Raw genomic sequence first — 14975 nt, forward strand, 5'->3', positions numbered from 1 at the left:
CACACAGATATTGAGACAGGCATGTGCAGTGGAGCTTCCCTCACTCAGGGTCCCAGGCTGAACAGAGACATGCAGCAGAGTTTCCAGCTGGAATACGTGGGAAGCGCGGACACTGAGGCAGACAGGGTGTCGCGAGCCCAGTATTGCACATGGAAATGGCACATGCAGGATGCGTAAGGGCAGCATTTATACAAACTCCACGTGTCAGTACTTTTTAGGGGGGTTCACCGAGGGCCTCACCTGATTCGCTAGCGATTTAGCCTGCCCTTCACATCCTCCATGCTGTCACTCTACAGCCCCCGCGGAGGTGGTGATAAGCGATCCAAAAGGGTGCCACACCCCCTGACCTTGGGACTGCTGGAAACCGCTGCATGTACAGCCCAGGTTGCGGTGGGAGCAGCCCCTGGGGCTGGAGGCCTTTGTTTGGTGCTGTGGGAGGTGGGAGAGGTAAGACTGAGACTGCCCACCCCCACATGTGTTTTTGGGGTGGAGGGATTGGGGAGGGCCTACCTCCCTCAACACCCCCAGCCAAATGGTGTCTTCCTTTCTCATCTCTATCTGTTTTGACCGTTAAGTCCAGCTCATCTTTGCCTTTGATACGTAACCAAAGGAAAACTAAGATAAAATGACAAAGTACCACCAGCTTTGGACTTCAGGATCAGCTCCTAACGCCAGTGGTAGTGCTGGCCTCCAGGGGAGACCCTCTAACCTTTGTGCGCAGAACCAGGAAGACTTGAACTCAAAGTCAGGGGTTCTCTCTAGCTCCCTGGGGGAGTCAACTGGAATAGAACCAGGAAGCAGAATCCCTTTAAAAAGCAACCACTAAAATGTACTTTTCCTTCAGCTTCAGCGTATACTGATTGATGTCTATAGACAGAACATGCTGATGAATAGAACATATAGTAAGCTGCTCAATGAGTGTTTCTTCCCTGAATACAAAATATTTCTTTCAATGTAAATCTACTCCACGTTTGTATACCTTTCCTCTCCCTGGTGGGAATCAGCCAAGAGATAGTACTACAGTACTTGGTGGCTGTCAGAATATTGTTTTTGAAAACAATTGACACATTATCTTAATTATTAATAATTCTCACAGCAACCCTATGACACTGTAGTTTTAATCTTCATTTCACACATTCATAAATTGAAGACTAAAGAGGTAAAATAACTTGCCCAGGATCCCAAAGCCCATAGTGTAGAACGAACCCTGAGTACACTAAGTCCAAGGCTCACAGTAGATCTGTCTCCCTCCACACAAAAGGCAACTCCAAATAGCCCTTGAATCCCAGGTTAGATACTTGGGAATTGTCACTAAACTGAAGCATTGCCCCAGAGAAGCACTTAGGAGAGACTTGTGGAAAGGGACTCTGGAAACCGGTCTGCTTGTTCTGATGCCAGTCAGCTGTGGGGCTCTGATAACACCCTCTGACTCTCTGGGCCTCAGTTTCCAGATCTGTAAAATGAAGTTAAGAATGTATCTGCAAGGTTTTAGTAAAGAACCATGATAACCTAGGGAAAGAAACAGTGAGACCTCTCAGAGAGTTTCCCGAGAAAGGAAGTTCCATGCTCCCTGGAGAAGATTGGGAAAACTTAGGAGTATTGAGACAGGGGATGGGAAATTAATGTAGAAGTTCTTATATAGTATGAGTTCCCTCTTCAGACACTCTACTATAATCCAAGACTTCATGATTTCTACCGAAAAATTGGATGCCTTCAATCAGTGTTCCCACTCCTGGAAACCAGTGGCTCTCAAACCACAAGGGTGCTCAAACCTGGCTGCAACTTTAAACATGCCAAGGCTGGATCCATTCTCAGAGACCTGATCTGGAGTGTGGCAGAGCCTTTGGGAATGTGGAGTTCCCCATGTGATTTTAATGTGCAGAACAAGTTTAGAACCACGTCCGCAGAGCCTTAAATTCTTCCTTTTTTGCTGTGAAAATTAAAGAACACAAGAAAGCACTGCACCCAGTGGCACTTGAACTTTAATATGCTAACAAATAAATCACCTAGAGGTCTTTCAAAATGCAGCCGCTGATTCAGTAGGTTGGGGTGAAGCTGGGCTCCTGCCTTTGTAATAAACCCAAGGGGATGCCAACACGGCTGTCCCCAGACTGTGCCTGAGTAGCTGGCATGTTTCACAATGGATACACACTTGCAGGAGAATTACGCCTCTCTTTGCATCAGCTGAGACCTCAAGTAAGAAGTTACTTCCCTTCTTTGTGTCTCAGGTTTCGAATCTAAAAACTGCACACTAGTGAAAGCACTTCCATCACAGAATTCTTGTGATGCTTAAATGAGCGAATACACTAGACAGATTTAGCACACCTCAAACAGTTGTGTGTTTTTAATTGTTAGGATACCTGACACTCCTGGAATGTTTACTACCCGCCAGGAATTTTCCAAGTGCTTTCAAATCTTAACCCACTCAAGCCTCCAAACAATACTGTGAGGTAGGTACCATTATCTCATCATCCCTGTTTCATAGATTTTCAAAAACACTGAGACACAGAGATGTGGAGAATCTTAGTTTACAGAACACACCTAGGAGCAGCTGGGCTGGTGTTTGAAACCAGGGAGGATCTGGCCTCTAATCTCCCCTCTGGGCTGAAATAAATGTGTGTTCCAGGCTTTGACTTGAGGTTTTACCTGGCTGCAGACCAGCAGGGGGCAGTCTAGGGCTAGCTGGCTGCAGAGCCCACTTAACAGTGTGTGCTGTGCTAGGCAGTTCACTCAACTGACACTGCGTCTTCAGCATCTGAGAACTCCCCTCTCCCCTCCCACTCAGGTCCCCACGTGTAGGAGGCCCCAGGAATCCAAAGGAAAGAAGAACCCTGCCAATTAGCTGCAAATCTGAGTTCCCTAACAAAAGACCAGGACTGGGGGAAAGCAAATAGGAGACAAGTTTTCTATAACTCACTTTATCCCAAGAGCACAACCAGCCTGGGAAATTTACAAATTTATCTTTATACTGAAAGTCTAGCAAACAGGGTTGGGAATTAGGGTGGGGGAGTGAGGTGGAGCCAGGCCCCAATGCCCGCCCCAGAGCTATCACAGTCCTGTAAAGTTCTTGTGCAAGGAGATAACTGTTTTTGATGGGCTGAACTGGCCAGAAAGCCTTGGGAGGTTGCCAGGACTGGCTCGAGGCATTTTCCACCAGCCTAGGGCATAGCAGTCAGGGACAGAGACATAAAGGCCAAGTGGGAGCAGTCGCTGGGAGGGGAGCACAGGGAGCCCCACTCTGGGCTCTTCGGTAGGCTCAGGCCTCCCTTTATTCTGGGACTCTGCAACAGGCGGGCAAGTGGCCTGAGGGCTTCAGAGAACCGGTCAAAGCGCTGTCTCTTAAGACTGCTGGAGTCCCTAGCACATGCTCAGGGCTCCGGTACAGGTTGGAGTCATGGAGGATGAAGATCTGAACCAACAGGAGCATGATGGCACCCCTTCTCAGAGGTCCCCACTTGAGGCGGAAGCCCGTGGCTACACCCTATTCAGAGTCTTGGACAGAGAGTTCACGATCAAGGTGAGCAAGCGCCGGTGGGCAGTCGTCCTGGTGTTCAGCTGCTACTCCATGTGCAATGCCTTCCAGTGGATCCAGTACGCCGCCATCAATAACATCTTCATGTACTTCTACGGGGTCAGTTCCTTTGCCATCGACTGGCTGTCCATGTGCTACATGCTGGCCTACATTCCTCTGCTCCTGCCGGTGGCCTGGCTCTTGGAGAAGTTCGGCCTGCGGACCATCGCCCTCGCTGGCTCTGCTCTCAACTGCCTGGGGGCCTGGGTGAAGCTGGGCAGCCTGCAGCCGCATCTCTTCCCAGTCACGGTGCTGGGCCAGGTCGTCTGCTCCGTGGCCCAGGTCTTCATCCTGGGTGTGCCCTCCCACATTGCTTCCGTCTGGTTCGGAGATGATGAGGTGTCAACAGCCTGCTCCATAGCTGTCCTCGGCAATCAGGTGGGTGGAGGAGTGGGTATTCACTGGGGACTGAGTGTTCATTGTACCGAACTGCCTCACTGGGTGAAGGCTGTGTTTTCCGACTGCAACAGTGTTTGCGACCCTAGGTGAAGTGTGGCTGAGTCTGACTAAGTGTGACTGAGTGACTGTGTGAGAAAAGTGGGGAGACAGAAGGATGGGCCTTTCCTGTCACCCACGGTGTCTCCTCTGCAGGCAGAAAGCCTGCTGTCGCCATCTTTATGATCTCATTCCTCAACTTACTTCACCAGCTTGAACCTGTGAGTTCTGTGCTGCTGTTCTTCCTCGGGGAGCAGTCCCTGAGCGTCAGACTATTCTGTGTCTTAAGCTTGGCAGATGTTTTTTGCCCGTCCAACCAGCTTTCCTCAAGCGCAGCATCTCCCATACCCCGTGGAAAGCAGAGCGGGGCCCTGGTGGCCCTGCTGTTGCTCTCACCTTCCTTACACACAGCTGAGGCCAGGACAGCGGGTCAGAGCCCGGGGCCCAACTCCTTCCCTGGAGGTTAGAGTTGAGTGCAGGAGGATAGAGTAGAACTGCTGCTCTGATTTCCAAGGCCTGCAAATCACAGGAAGTCCTGGGAAGCCTTTGTTTTCCCTTCATTCTGAAAGGAGAGTCTTAAATTCTTTGCATCTCCATGAGTTTATGGGCCAGAAAGTTGGGCGTGTTATGAACCTGATTTTTTAAATTGTGTTGAAATTGACATATTTGTAATTTTACCCAGTCATACATGTACAATTCAATGGCATTATTTTCACAAGGTTGTATAAGAATTACTAATATATGTACCCAAAACTTTTTTTCTTCATTCCCAACAACTCTGTACCAGTTAAATAACAACCTGTCCTTTCCCCCTCCTCCTGCCTCTAGTAAGCTCTTCTACTTTCTATGAATTTGCATGTTCTAGATAATTCATATAACCAAAATCAAATAATCAATATTTATATCAATAAATCAATAAATAAATCAATATCAATAAAAATCAATAATATTTGTCTTTTGAGTCTAGCTTATAAACTTTTTTTATATGCTGATAAAACTCAACAACTTATTATAATTATTGTTATTTTAAAAGTTTTGAAATTGTGGGTTATATTAGACTTCTAGGGAAGGTAAAGGGGAACTGAATGCCAGTTCTGGTTTCTCCTTCATGCAAAGCCCTCACCAAAGATACAGGCAGGTGGGTGAGCTCAGAGGCTGGCCACTGGGGAAGGAAACTAGACCAGTGCTCCCTCAAATGGTGCCCATTTACCTCACCTGTGGGTCCAGGACAGACTACAGATGCCTGGGCCCTCACCTGGACTTCTAATCAGATCCTCCAGGGAAGAGGCCAGGCGCCTGTGTTTCCACCTGGCTTCCCAGGCGAGGTTTGTGATCAGATGTGAAATCACCAGGAGAGAGGAGCTCCGTGCCCTGGGAAGGCGCCCTCCTGCCTGGAGCCGGGTTCCTGTCGGGGCTGGCGTGTCTGTGCTGCTGTAGGAAGGGTCCAGTTCCCAGGGGGAGGAGCTGGGAGCTCAGTCGCTCTCCAGAGTGAGATGGGAAGGTGGGCTTGGGGTAGCGCTTATAATTCTGATTCACTTGAGGTTCTGAAAATATCCTGGACCCCTGGGGCGTGCGGGGCAGGGTGGTAGAGGCCCTGCAGGCCTGTGAGGTGGAACCACAGCAGAGTAACTCCTAACCCTGCTTCTTTGACCTTCAGCTCAGTGCACTGCTTGGGAGGAGGCTCTGGTAGCCTGGCCTGGCTTCTGTCTTGGCCGTGTTGCCTTGGCAGGCAGTCTTGAGGGCCTGATGATTCCGTGGAATCAAGTCTATGTCTTCTGTTTCCTTCTCGCTTGACCTTCCCACCCAGCCTGTCCCTTAGTAGATTGTGGACCAGGAAGCTCCACACCCTTGTACCTCCCACAGATACATGAAGTAAACTGTATATCTGAGGTTGTTGCTATTTCTCCCAGCATTCTTGATTCCAGCTTGTGATTCATCCAACTCAGCATTTCACATGATAAAGTCTGCATATGGGTTTCCCAGGTGACTCAGTAGTAAAGAATCTGCCTGCAATGCAGGAGACATGGCTTCGATCCCTGGGTTGTGAAGTTCCCCTAGAGAAGGAAATGGCAACCCACTCCAGTATTCTTGCCTGGAGAATCGCATGGAGAGAAGAGACTGGCAGGCAAAGAATTGGACATGACTTAGCGACTAACAACAGCAACTCTGCATACAAGTTAAAATAAGCAGGGATACCGCTTTCTCATACTCCTTTCCCAATTTTGAGCCAGTCAGTTGTTCTATGTAATGATCTAACTGTTGGATTCTTGACCCAGATACAGAATTCTCAGGAGCCAGGTAAAGTGTTCTGGTACTCCCATCTCTTTAAGAATTTTCCACAGTTTGTTGTGATCCACACAGTCAAAGCTTTTCATGTAGTCAATGAAGCAAAAGAAGGTTTTTTTCTGAAACTCCCATGTTTTCTGCATGATCCAACAAATGTTGGCAACGTGATCTCTGAATCCTCTGCCTCTTCGAAACCCAGCTTGTACATCTGGAAGTTCTTGGTTCTTATACTGCTGAACCTAGCTTGAAGGATTTTGAGCATTCCACATTTAAGAGATATCATAACGATATTTGTTGTTCTCTAACTTATTTTACTCAGTATGAGAATCTCTACGTCCATCAGTGTTACTGCAAATGGCATGATTTCATTCTACCTTAGCGATGGGAGTATAGGAACATTGTTCAGTAGTTTGCGGCTAGAGAAGAGCCAGCTTGCATTGAGAACTCCAACTATAATTTTTTCAATAGGATTGATACCGAGGGGTGTCATAAATGTACGTAAGTTGAATTGTGAAGCAAAAGAAAGATCTCTGTGGTGTCTTAAGAGGGAAAACAATCCCTGTTTGTGTTCTAAGAGAGAACGGAAGTTGGGGATTATGATTCTTATTAGGAGTGGGTTAAGTGTGTACTGTCCCCTCTTGAACACTTATACTACTATTGATTCTCTCTGTCTTCTATAGCTTGGAATTGCCCTTGGGTTCTTGGTCCCTGCTGTCTCGGTACCCAACATCGACAACCCTGATGAGCTTGCCTACTATATCAGCATCATGTTCTACGTAACAGCAGGTGTGGCCACTCTGCTTTTCATCCTTGTCATCGTCGGTAAGGTCATTAGCAGATTTAAGGGGTGGGTGGGGACGGAGGGAGGTCCTGCTGACTTGGGTGAGGACCTTATGAACATGACCCTAGAACACCATTCTAGGTACCATGCATTCTATAAAATATATCTACAGAAACTGGAGGCTGGGCTTCTAATGGTCTTTAAGCCTTATAGCCTGAGTAGTTGCTGCTCATACAGTGCTAGCTGGTCCTGTGTACTTTGTTAGCTGCTCAGTAAAGTTTAGCTGTAATTCACCAGTTTCCTAGCGTGACCTTATTAGAATTAATGGGCAGCCTGCTGATTTCCTTGATGAAACCCCGGTGAGCATTTATGATGTCACAGGCCCTGTGCTGAGTGTGCCTGATCTCATTGACTCTTCAAGGGCCCTATAGAGGGGATCCCACTCTCAGTTCACTTAACTAAGGGTAAACTGATACTTGAGGAGAGTGAAGGTATTCAAGATCAGATAGTAAGTGGCAGAGATTGGATTCAAGCCTAAATTGTTTAACTCCATACTCTAAAGTTCTGGAACAAAACAGGATTGACCTGCAAACACTAGTCCTCTCATACATTCACCTGAAAATACCTGGGGACCACATTTCTAAAATACTTTTTTAAAAAGGTATATAAGATAGGCTTATTATGGAAAAATCTAGAAAATACACAAAAAAAAGCATGAAGAAAAGGATCACCATTGTACCAGCTAACCCCAACCAGAAACCTCAAATAACTACTATTAATTTTATATGAATATATATCTGAGCATTGAGATATTTGGTTAATACGATTTATATCCTCTTTTATCATCTGAGTGATATCACACAGGCTGTGATAACTTCAGAAAGAGTGCAGAAGAAGTGTTCATTTTCAGTGAGTCATTTGTCTTTAAAGATTAACCAGCTGTCTCTTAATATCTGAAAATTCCACCACACACGTTTAAGTTTTCCTTCCTTCCTGCCGGCCTCACCTCCAGAGTCAAACAATTTTATGATCACGCACCTCATCCAGCTGTTCTTACTGTCATTCCCTCACCGGGTCCAAGCTGAGGAGGGGCTGCCTGATGGCTTTTCAAAGCTCACAGGATCCCTTGGATGGAGTTCCTTCTTGCTCCTGGAAAGGTGGGATCTGTGAAGCTGTGGCTGAAAACAATCTCAGCCAGAACTGAAGTTTCAAACTGTAATGTACCTAGTTGTCAATCCTTGTGTTTGTAGCAAATGAGGGCCTGGTCCTTTGCAGTTGAGATCTGAAGGTAGGACATTTCTACAGCGTGACATTTTACTATTAAACACACACAGTCCTTGAGTAAAAAGAACTGAAAAATCTTATCTGAATTGTGGTTTGCAGTTGGCAAGTCCCTGAGCAAACCCTGCCATTACAGATATTAAAAAACAAAACACTTCTTTCCTTGATTTCTTTCCGCTAATAGAAAACTTGGGACCAATTTGTTAGCTCAGCTGGTCAAGAATCTGCCTGCAATGCAGGAAACCCTGGTCTGATTCCTGGGTTGGGAAGATCCCCTGAAGAAGGAATAGGCTATCCACTCCAGTATTTTTGCCTGGAGAATCCCCATGGACAGAGAAGCCTGATGGGCTGTAGTCCAGGGCACTGCGAAGAGTCAGACACGACTAAGCACAGCACATACACATAATAGAAATGGAGGTGAACAGGCCAGACAATGGATGAGAGGTTCCTAAAGGTGGTAGGTTGTTCAAGACTATTTCCAGAGAAGGAAGAAGCAGGGCCCTGTAGTCTGGGCTGGAGGGTTGTCTGAGCGGGGGGATCATTTGATCTTCAAGTGATTAAATCTCATTTCCAGAGCTTCCTCTAAATGGAGACAGTCTCCCAACCTTTCACAAGTGTTCTTATGGAGTCTGCGGATGAAGATGGTGCTTCAGCTGGGGGACCAATTTAGGCAGACAGCTGGTTAAACTGATCTGGCCCCCAGAGAACTGGACAGCAGTCAGTGCAGCGAAATGGACTGTACCGGCTGTACTGAAACTAGAACGTACGGAGAATGGTTTTCCCACTGTCCCTCCCAGGTCCTTCCTATCAGAGCCCCAGTCCTGCAGGAGCGCGTGTTAGTCCTCTGGTTTCCCAGGAGGCATACTCTGAGAAACTAGGGAGGGACTCGAGGTCTCTGCAATAGGAGCAGCTCCTTCCCTCACTCAGGGAGCGTTTATTGGCAGCAGGTGCCAGGCTCTGTGCTCTCATGGGCAGCCCAGCCCTTTCCCCGGGAGGAGCTCTGGGGCTGAGTCCCCATCTGGGCCCACGAATCCCAGAGCCTCAGCTCTCACTTCCTTTCTGTCCACTGGTTACTATGGGATTTTGCAGTGCTCTGCCATTTGGTATTTGCCATTTATTACAGGACTCCTTTATCCTCGAGCACTGCCTGGAAAGTCCAATGATCGCAGCTGTCCAAAGGTCATTAAGAAAAAGTAGTCAAAGGACCAGCCCCTCAGCCACAGACAGTGAGATGCAGCTTCAAGAGAGGAGGCTCGAGAGGATTTAATCAAAGAGTTAATATTTCCTTTTGGAGTCTGAGCCCTTCTCAGATGAGGGAGCCAGCTCTTATCCGTGTGTCAGCTCTGCAGGAGTAGGGCAGGGGACTTGCAATGACCTGTTTGTTTCCTTTCAGTGTTCAAAGAGAAGCCTAAACATCCCCCCAGCAGGGCCCAGTGCCTGAGCTATGCCTTGGCGTCTACTGATGCTTCGTATTTAAGTTCCATCATCCGACTCTTCAAAAACCTCAACTTTGTGCTGCTAGTCATCACCTATGGTATGATGCACGTGTGTCCGGGGTGTACTGGGGCTGGGCATGTGAGACAAGAGACCTGATGTTTCTGTGCATCTTACAGTTTCCAGATCCCAAATGTATATGTAAAGTCGTCATTTAGGGTTAAGCAGAAGAGCCAGCTGTGCCTCAGAGTCTTCCCTGTTCCTTTAAGTTTACCTGGGAAACCATTCCTTCCCCTGTCAAGTCACCTGGCAACATGTCTGCTGACCCTCCAAGTCTCATCCCAGTATGTCTGCTGTGAAGCAGTATTAGGTGACCATTTATTGTGCTGTTCTTAGTACATCTTTGGAGAAGGAAATGGCAACCCACTCCAGTACTCTTGCCTGGAAAATTCCATGGATGGAGGAGCCTGGTGGGCTACAGTCCATGGGGTCACAAAGAGTCAGACACGACAAGTCATTTCCAAGTCTGTTTTCCCACAAACTAGGAACTCCCTGAGAGTAGGGATTTATGTCTATTAACCTATATATTTCCTCAGCAGTAGGAGAAATTATAGCCTGGAGCAGGTACTCCAAGCTGACAATTGTTAAATGGGTGATTGAATGAATGTATGGATGGATGTTTACATGAGTCTTACTATGTGAATCATTCCCCAACCAATCCTTCATCTGCTCACTTGGCTCCTTTTTTTACCTGAATGCAAGACAACATCAGGTATGGTAAGAAGCAGATGTGTCCAGGCGTGTACTTCAACTAGAAATGTGAAAGAAGAGACCTGATGTATCTGGATTTGGGGCATTTTTATACTAAAAAATTATTTTCCTGAAAGTCAAGTCTAACTGGGTGTACTGCATTGTTGTTTTTATGTTTTTTGTTTATTAGTTTGGCCACACAGCATGTGGGATTTTAGTTCTCTGCCCAGGGATCGAACCCATATCCCTCTTACATTGGAAGGCAGATTTTAACCACTGGACCACCAGGGAAGTTCCTGTTGGGAGTTTTTAAGTCACTGTTTTAATTTCACTATTTGCAATTGGTCTGTTCATATTTTCTACTTCTTTCTGGTTCAGTTTTAGAAGCCTGTGTCTTTCTAAGAATTTGTCCATTTCTTCAAGGTTGTCCGTTTATTGGCATATAGTTTTTTATAGTAGTCGCCCTTTGTATTTATGTGGTGTCAGTTTTAACGTCTCCTCTTTCCTTTCTAATTTATGATTTTGTGTTCTTTCCCTTTTTTTCATGATGAATCTAGCTAAAGGTTTATCAATATTGCTTATCTTTTCAAAGAACCAACTTGTAAGTCCCTACTATTATTGTGTTACTGTTGATTTCTCCTTGTATGGCTGTTAGCATTTGCCTTATATATTTGGGTGCTTCTATGTTGAGTGCATATATATATATATATAATTTTTATATATCCCTTGATCGTTATGTAGTGTCCTTCTTTGTATCTTGTAATATTCTGTATTTTAAAGTCTATTTTGTCTGATATGAGTATTGCTCTAGCTTTCTCTTGATTTCCATTTGCATGGAATATTTTTTATTTCATTCTGTCCCTTTCAGTCTGTGTGTGTTCCTAGATCTGAAGTGGGTTTCTTATAGACAGCATATATATGGGTCTTCTTTTTGTATCCATTCAGTCAGTCTATGTCTTTTGGTGGGAGCATTTAATCTATTTACATTTAAGGTAATTAACAATGTGAATGTTCTTATTGCCATTTTGTTAATTGTTTAGGATTTGTTTTTGAAAGTATGTTTTCTTCCCTTTGTCTTTTATTCTCTTCTCTTGTGATTGGATGTCTATCTATAGTGATATGTTTGGGTTGCTGTTTTTGTTCTTGTGTATCTATTATAGGTTTTTGGTTTGTGGTTTTCATAGCTTTTGATAAAACAGTCTCTCTCTATATAAGATTGTTTTAAGTTGCTGATCTTCTGATTTCAAGTGCATTTCCAATATCCTGCATTTGTTTGCTCCTCATGATTGCTGGTTTTGATATCCTATGTGTGTGTGGATTATTTTCTACCTTATGTTAGTCTTTACTAGTGAGCTTCCCCATTTGCAATTTTCTTGATTGTAGTTGCCTTTTCTTTTTTTTCCCTGTCTAGAGAATTCCTTTAGGATTTGTTATAACACTGGTTTGGTGGTGCTGAATTCTTTTAGCTTTTGCTTATCTGTAAAGCTTGATTTCTCCATCAAATCTGAATGACCTGTCTAGATAGAGTATTCTTAGTTGTAGGTTATTCCTTTTCATTACTTCAAATATATCTTGCCATTCCCTTCTGGCCAGCAAAGTTTCTGCTGAAAAACCAGCTGATAACCTTATGGGAAAGATTGAGGGCAGGGGAGAAGGGGCACAGAGGATGAGAGGTTAGATGGCATCACCAGCTCAATGGACATGAGTCTGAGCAAACTCCAGGAGACAGTGTAGGACAGGGAAGCCTGGCATGCTGTCGTCCATGGGGTCACAAAGAGCCGGATGTGACTTAGCACCTGAACGACAAGCTTGTGGGAGTTCCATTGTATGTTATTTGCTGCTTCTCCTTGGTTGCTTTTAATAGTTTTTCTTTGTCTTTAATTTTGTCAGTTTGATTAATACATGTCTCTGCATGTTCTCCTTGGGTTTATCTTGTATGGGAGTCTCTCTGCTTCCTGGACTGGAGTGAGTGTTTACTTTCTCATATTAGGAAATTTTTGACTATAATCTCTTCAAATATTTTCTCATGCCCTCTATTCTCCTTTTGGACCCCTATAATGCAAGTGTTGAAGAAGGCAATGGCACCCTACTCCAGTACTCTCACCTGGAAAATCCTATGGATGGAGGAGCCTGGTGGGCTGCAGTCCATGGGGTTGCTGAGGGTCGGACACGACTGAGCGACTTCACTTTCACTTTTCACTTTCATGCATTGGAGAAGGAAATGGCAACCCACTGCAATGTTCTTGCCTGGAGAATCCCAGGGACGGGGGAGCCTGGTGGGCTGCCGTCTATGGGGCTGCACAGAGCCAGACACGACTGAAGTGACTTAGCAGCAGCAGCAATGCAAGTGTTGGTATGTTTAGTGTTGTCCCAGAAGTCTCTGAGACTGCCTTCATTTCTTGTCATTCTTTTGTCTTTATTCTGTCCCACAGCAGTGATTTCCATCATTCAGCCTCCCACCTCATTTATTTGCTCTTCTGCCTCAGTTATTCTGCTATGGATTCCTCCTAGTGTGTTTTTTATAGCAGTTACTGTGTTGCTCACCTCCGTTTGTTCTTTATATTTCCTAGCTCTTTGTTGAACATCTCTTGTAACTTCTCAGTCTGTGCCTTCATTCTTTTTCCAGGTTTGGCATTTTTACAAGAGGAGGTGAGCTCAAGTCCTTCTCTGCACTCTCTTTTGGAATCGAGAGGCTGCTTTTAGTTTAGATGCTTGCTGCCTCTTCCCTCAATGTGTGCTGGCTGTTATCCCGGTGATATGGGGTGTGCAGTTACAGCAGGCCTTGCGTGCCCCCAGGACAGTGGGCACAGGGCCTGGCGCCTACTCATGGGTCTCCTGGTGGCAATCTGTGCCTGCCCCTGGAGCCCACCAGGACAGTGGTGACTTGTGCTGTCCTTGGACCTCCTGTAAGTGGTGTCCTGTTTCCTGGGCATGCTCACAGGGAAAGAAGCTCTTATGGTGGTCCTGCCCCTCCCCTCATGTGCCCCCAATAATGGCACCTTGCCTCTCTGGCAGGCCCAAGCATCTTCTAAGTACACGCTCCTTTGCCGCAGTCACCTATTCAGGCTATTTTCATGCAGCCAACCCTGGTCCTCTCCCTGGGTCTGACCTCTGAAGCCTGAGCTTCATCATCCAGTCCCCGCCTGGACCGATGGGGGAGTATCTCAGGCTGGGAGGTGCCGGGAGATGGTGCTGGCCTTCTGTGCAGGTCATTCTCCTTTTTGCCTTTGACAAACCAGCTGCTGTGCCCTCCTCCTGGGCTCAGAAGCTCTTCCTCATCCAGTCTTATCCCCTTCCTGGTGAGGAGGCTTCCCCAGGTGCGGGAACCTTCCCTCCTTCACAGCTCCCTCCTGGGGCAGAGGCCCCACCCTGATTCCTTCTTTGTGGAGGTTTTCTCGTCTTTATGGAAGTCTGGGGGCTTCTGTCAGTGTTCAGTAGCTGTTCTGTGTGATTTGTTCCATTGCAGGTGTGTTTCTAATGTTTTGGTGGGAGAAGATGAGCTCCACGTCCCACTCCTCTACCAGCTTGGTCCCCCTCCTGGGCCATCTTCTCACCCCTGTTGGGAAGCCCTTCGTTGTCCTTCTCTGAGCACAGCAGCTCTCTCCACTGGCTTTCCCTTTATGGGGATCCTGGCAACTAAGCCTGTGCTTGAGTTACAAACAATAGTGGCTCCTGGGAGGGGCTGAGGCAGGGTGGGGGCCACACCCACGTTTCCCTGCGCTGAGCCATCCGCTTGGGGGCGAAAGAGGATGGCTTCTGAGTGGCTCTGTGGCCTGGGGTCCCGTGGACTGGCTCCAGTGAAGAGGGGTGCCTGAGGCTGCCATCCCTGGGCACCGTGTCCTGTCTTATGTCCTTCTAAGTGGACCTAATGCCAGGTGTGCCAGTGGCAGTCACGTGAGCCTCAAAATTAGCTGAAATTAAAAAGACCCCTGGTGAGTCTTCCAGACAGACCTCTGTATAATTGTTTTTCAAATCTGAGTGTACCTTTCACATCTATAAAATTGGAAGAGAATATGACCTACTTTACGTTATTAGGACTGTAAGGTATTTAGAAAAGTGTCAAGTATGTAAGGACATGCCACTGCCCTCACCACCAGCATCACCACCATGACCACCAGCATCACAATCACCACCACCACCATCACCACCTGAACCATCACCACCACCACCATCACCACCACCACCAACATCACCATCACCAGCATCACCATCACCACCACCACCATCACCAGCATCACCAGCAACATCACCATCACTACCACCACCACCACCACCACCAGCATCACCATCACCACCAGCATCACCACCACCACCACTACCAGCATCACCACCACCATCACCACCATCACCATCACCACCAGCACCACCACCATCACCACCACCACTACTACCATCACCATCACCACCACCACCACCACTACAATCACCACCGTCACC

The 14975-nt window shown here is 46.6% G+C and overlaps 1 protein-coding gene across 1 annotated transcript in view; it reads left to right on the forward strand.

Annotated features, from left to right (window-relative positions):
• Positions 1–3394: 3394 nt before the first annotated feature.
• The window catches only part of LOC104991801 (feline leukemia virus subgroup C receptor-related protein 2-like), a 23367-nt gene continuing 11786 nt past the window's right edge, over positions 3395–14975 (forward strand). Inside the window, exons 1-3 of the mRNA XM_010844408.1 lie at positions 3395–3949; positions 6973–7114; positions 9748–9888. Of these exons, the coding sequence (XP_010842710.1) occupies positions 3395–3949; positions 6973–7114; positions 9748–9888 (838 nt within the window). The remainder of the gene's footprint in view (positions 3950–6972; positions 7115–9747; positions 9889–14975) is intronic.

Source organism: Bison bison, unplaced genomic scaffold (genome assembly GCF_000754665.1).
Source record: "Bison bison bison isolate TAMUID 2011002044 unplaced genomic scaffold, Bison_UMD1.0 scf7180017864201, whole genome shotgun sequence".
NCBI classification, from domain to species: Eukaryota; Metazoa; Chordata; class Mammalia; order Artiodactyla; family Bovidae; genus Bison; species Bison bison.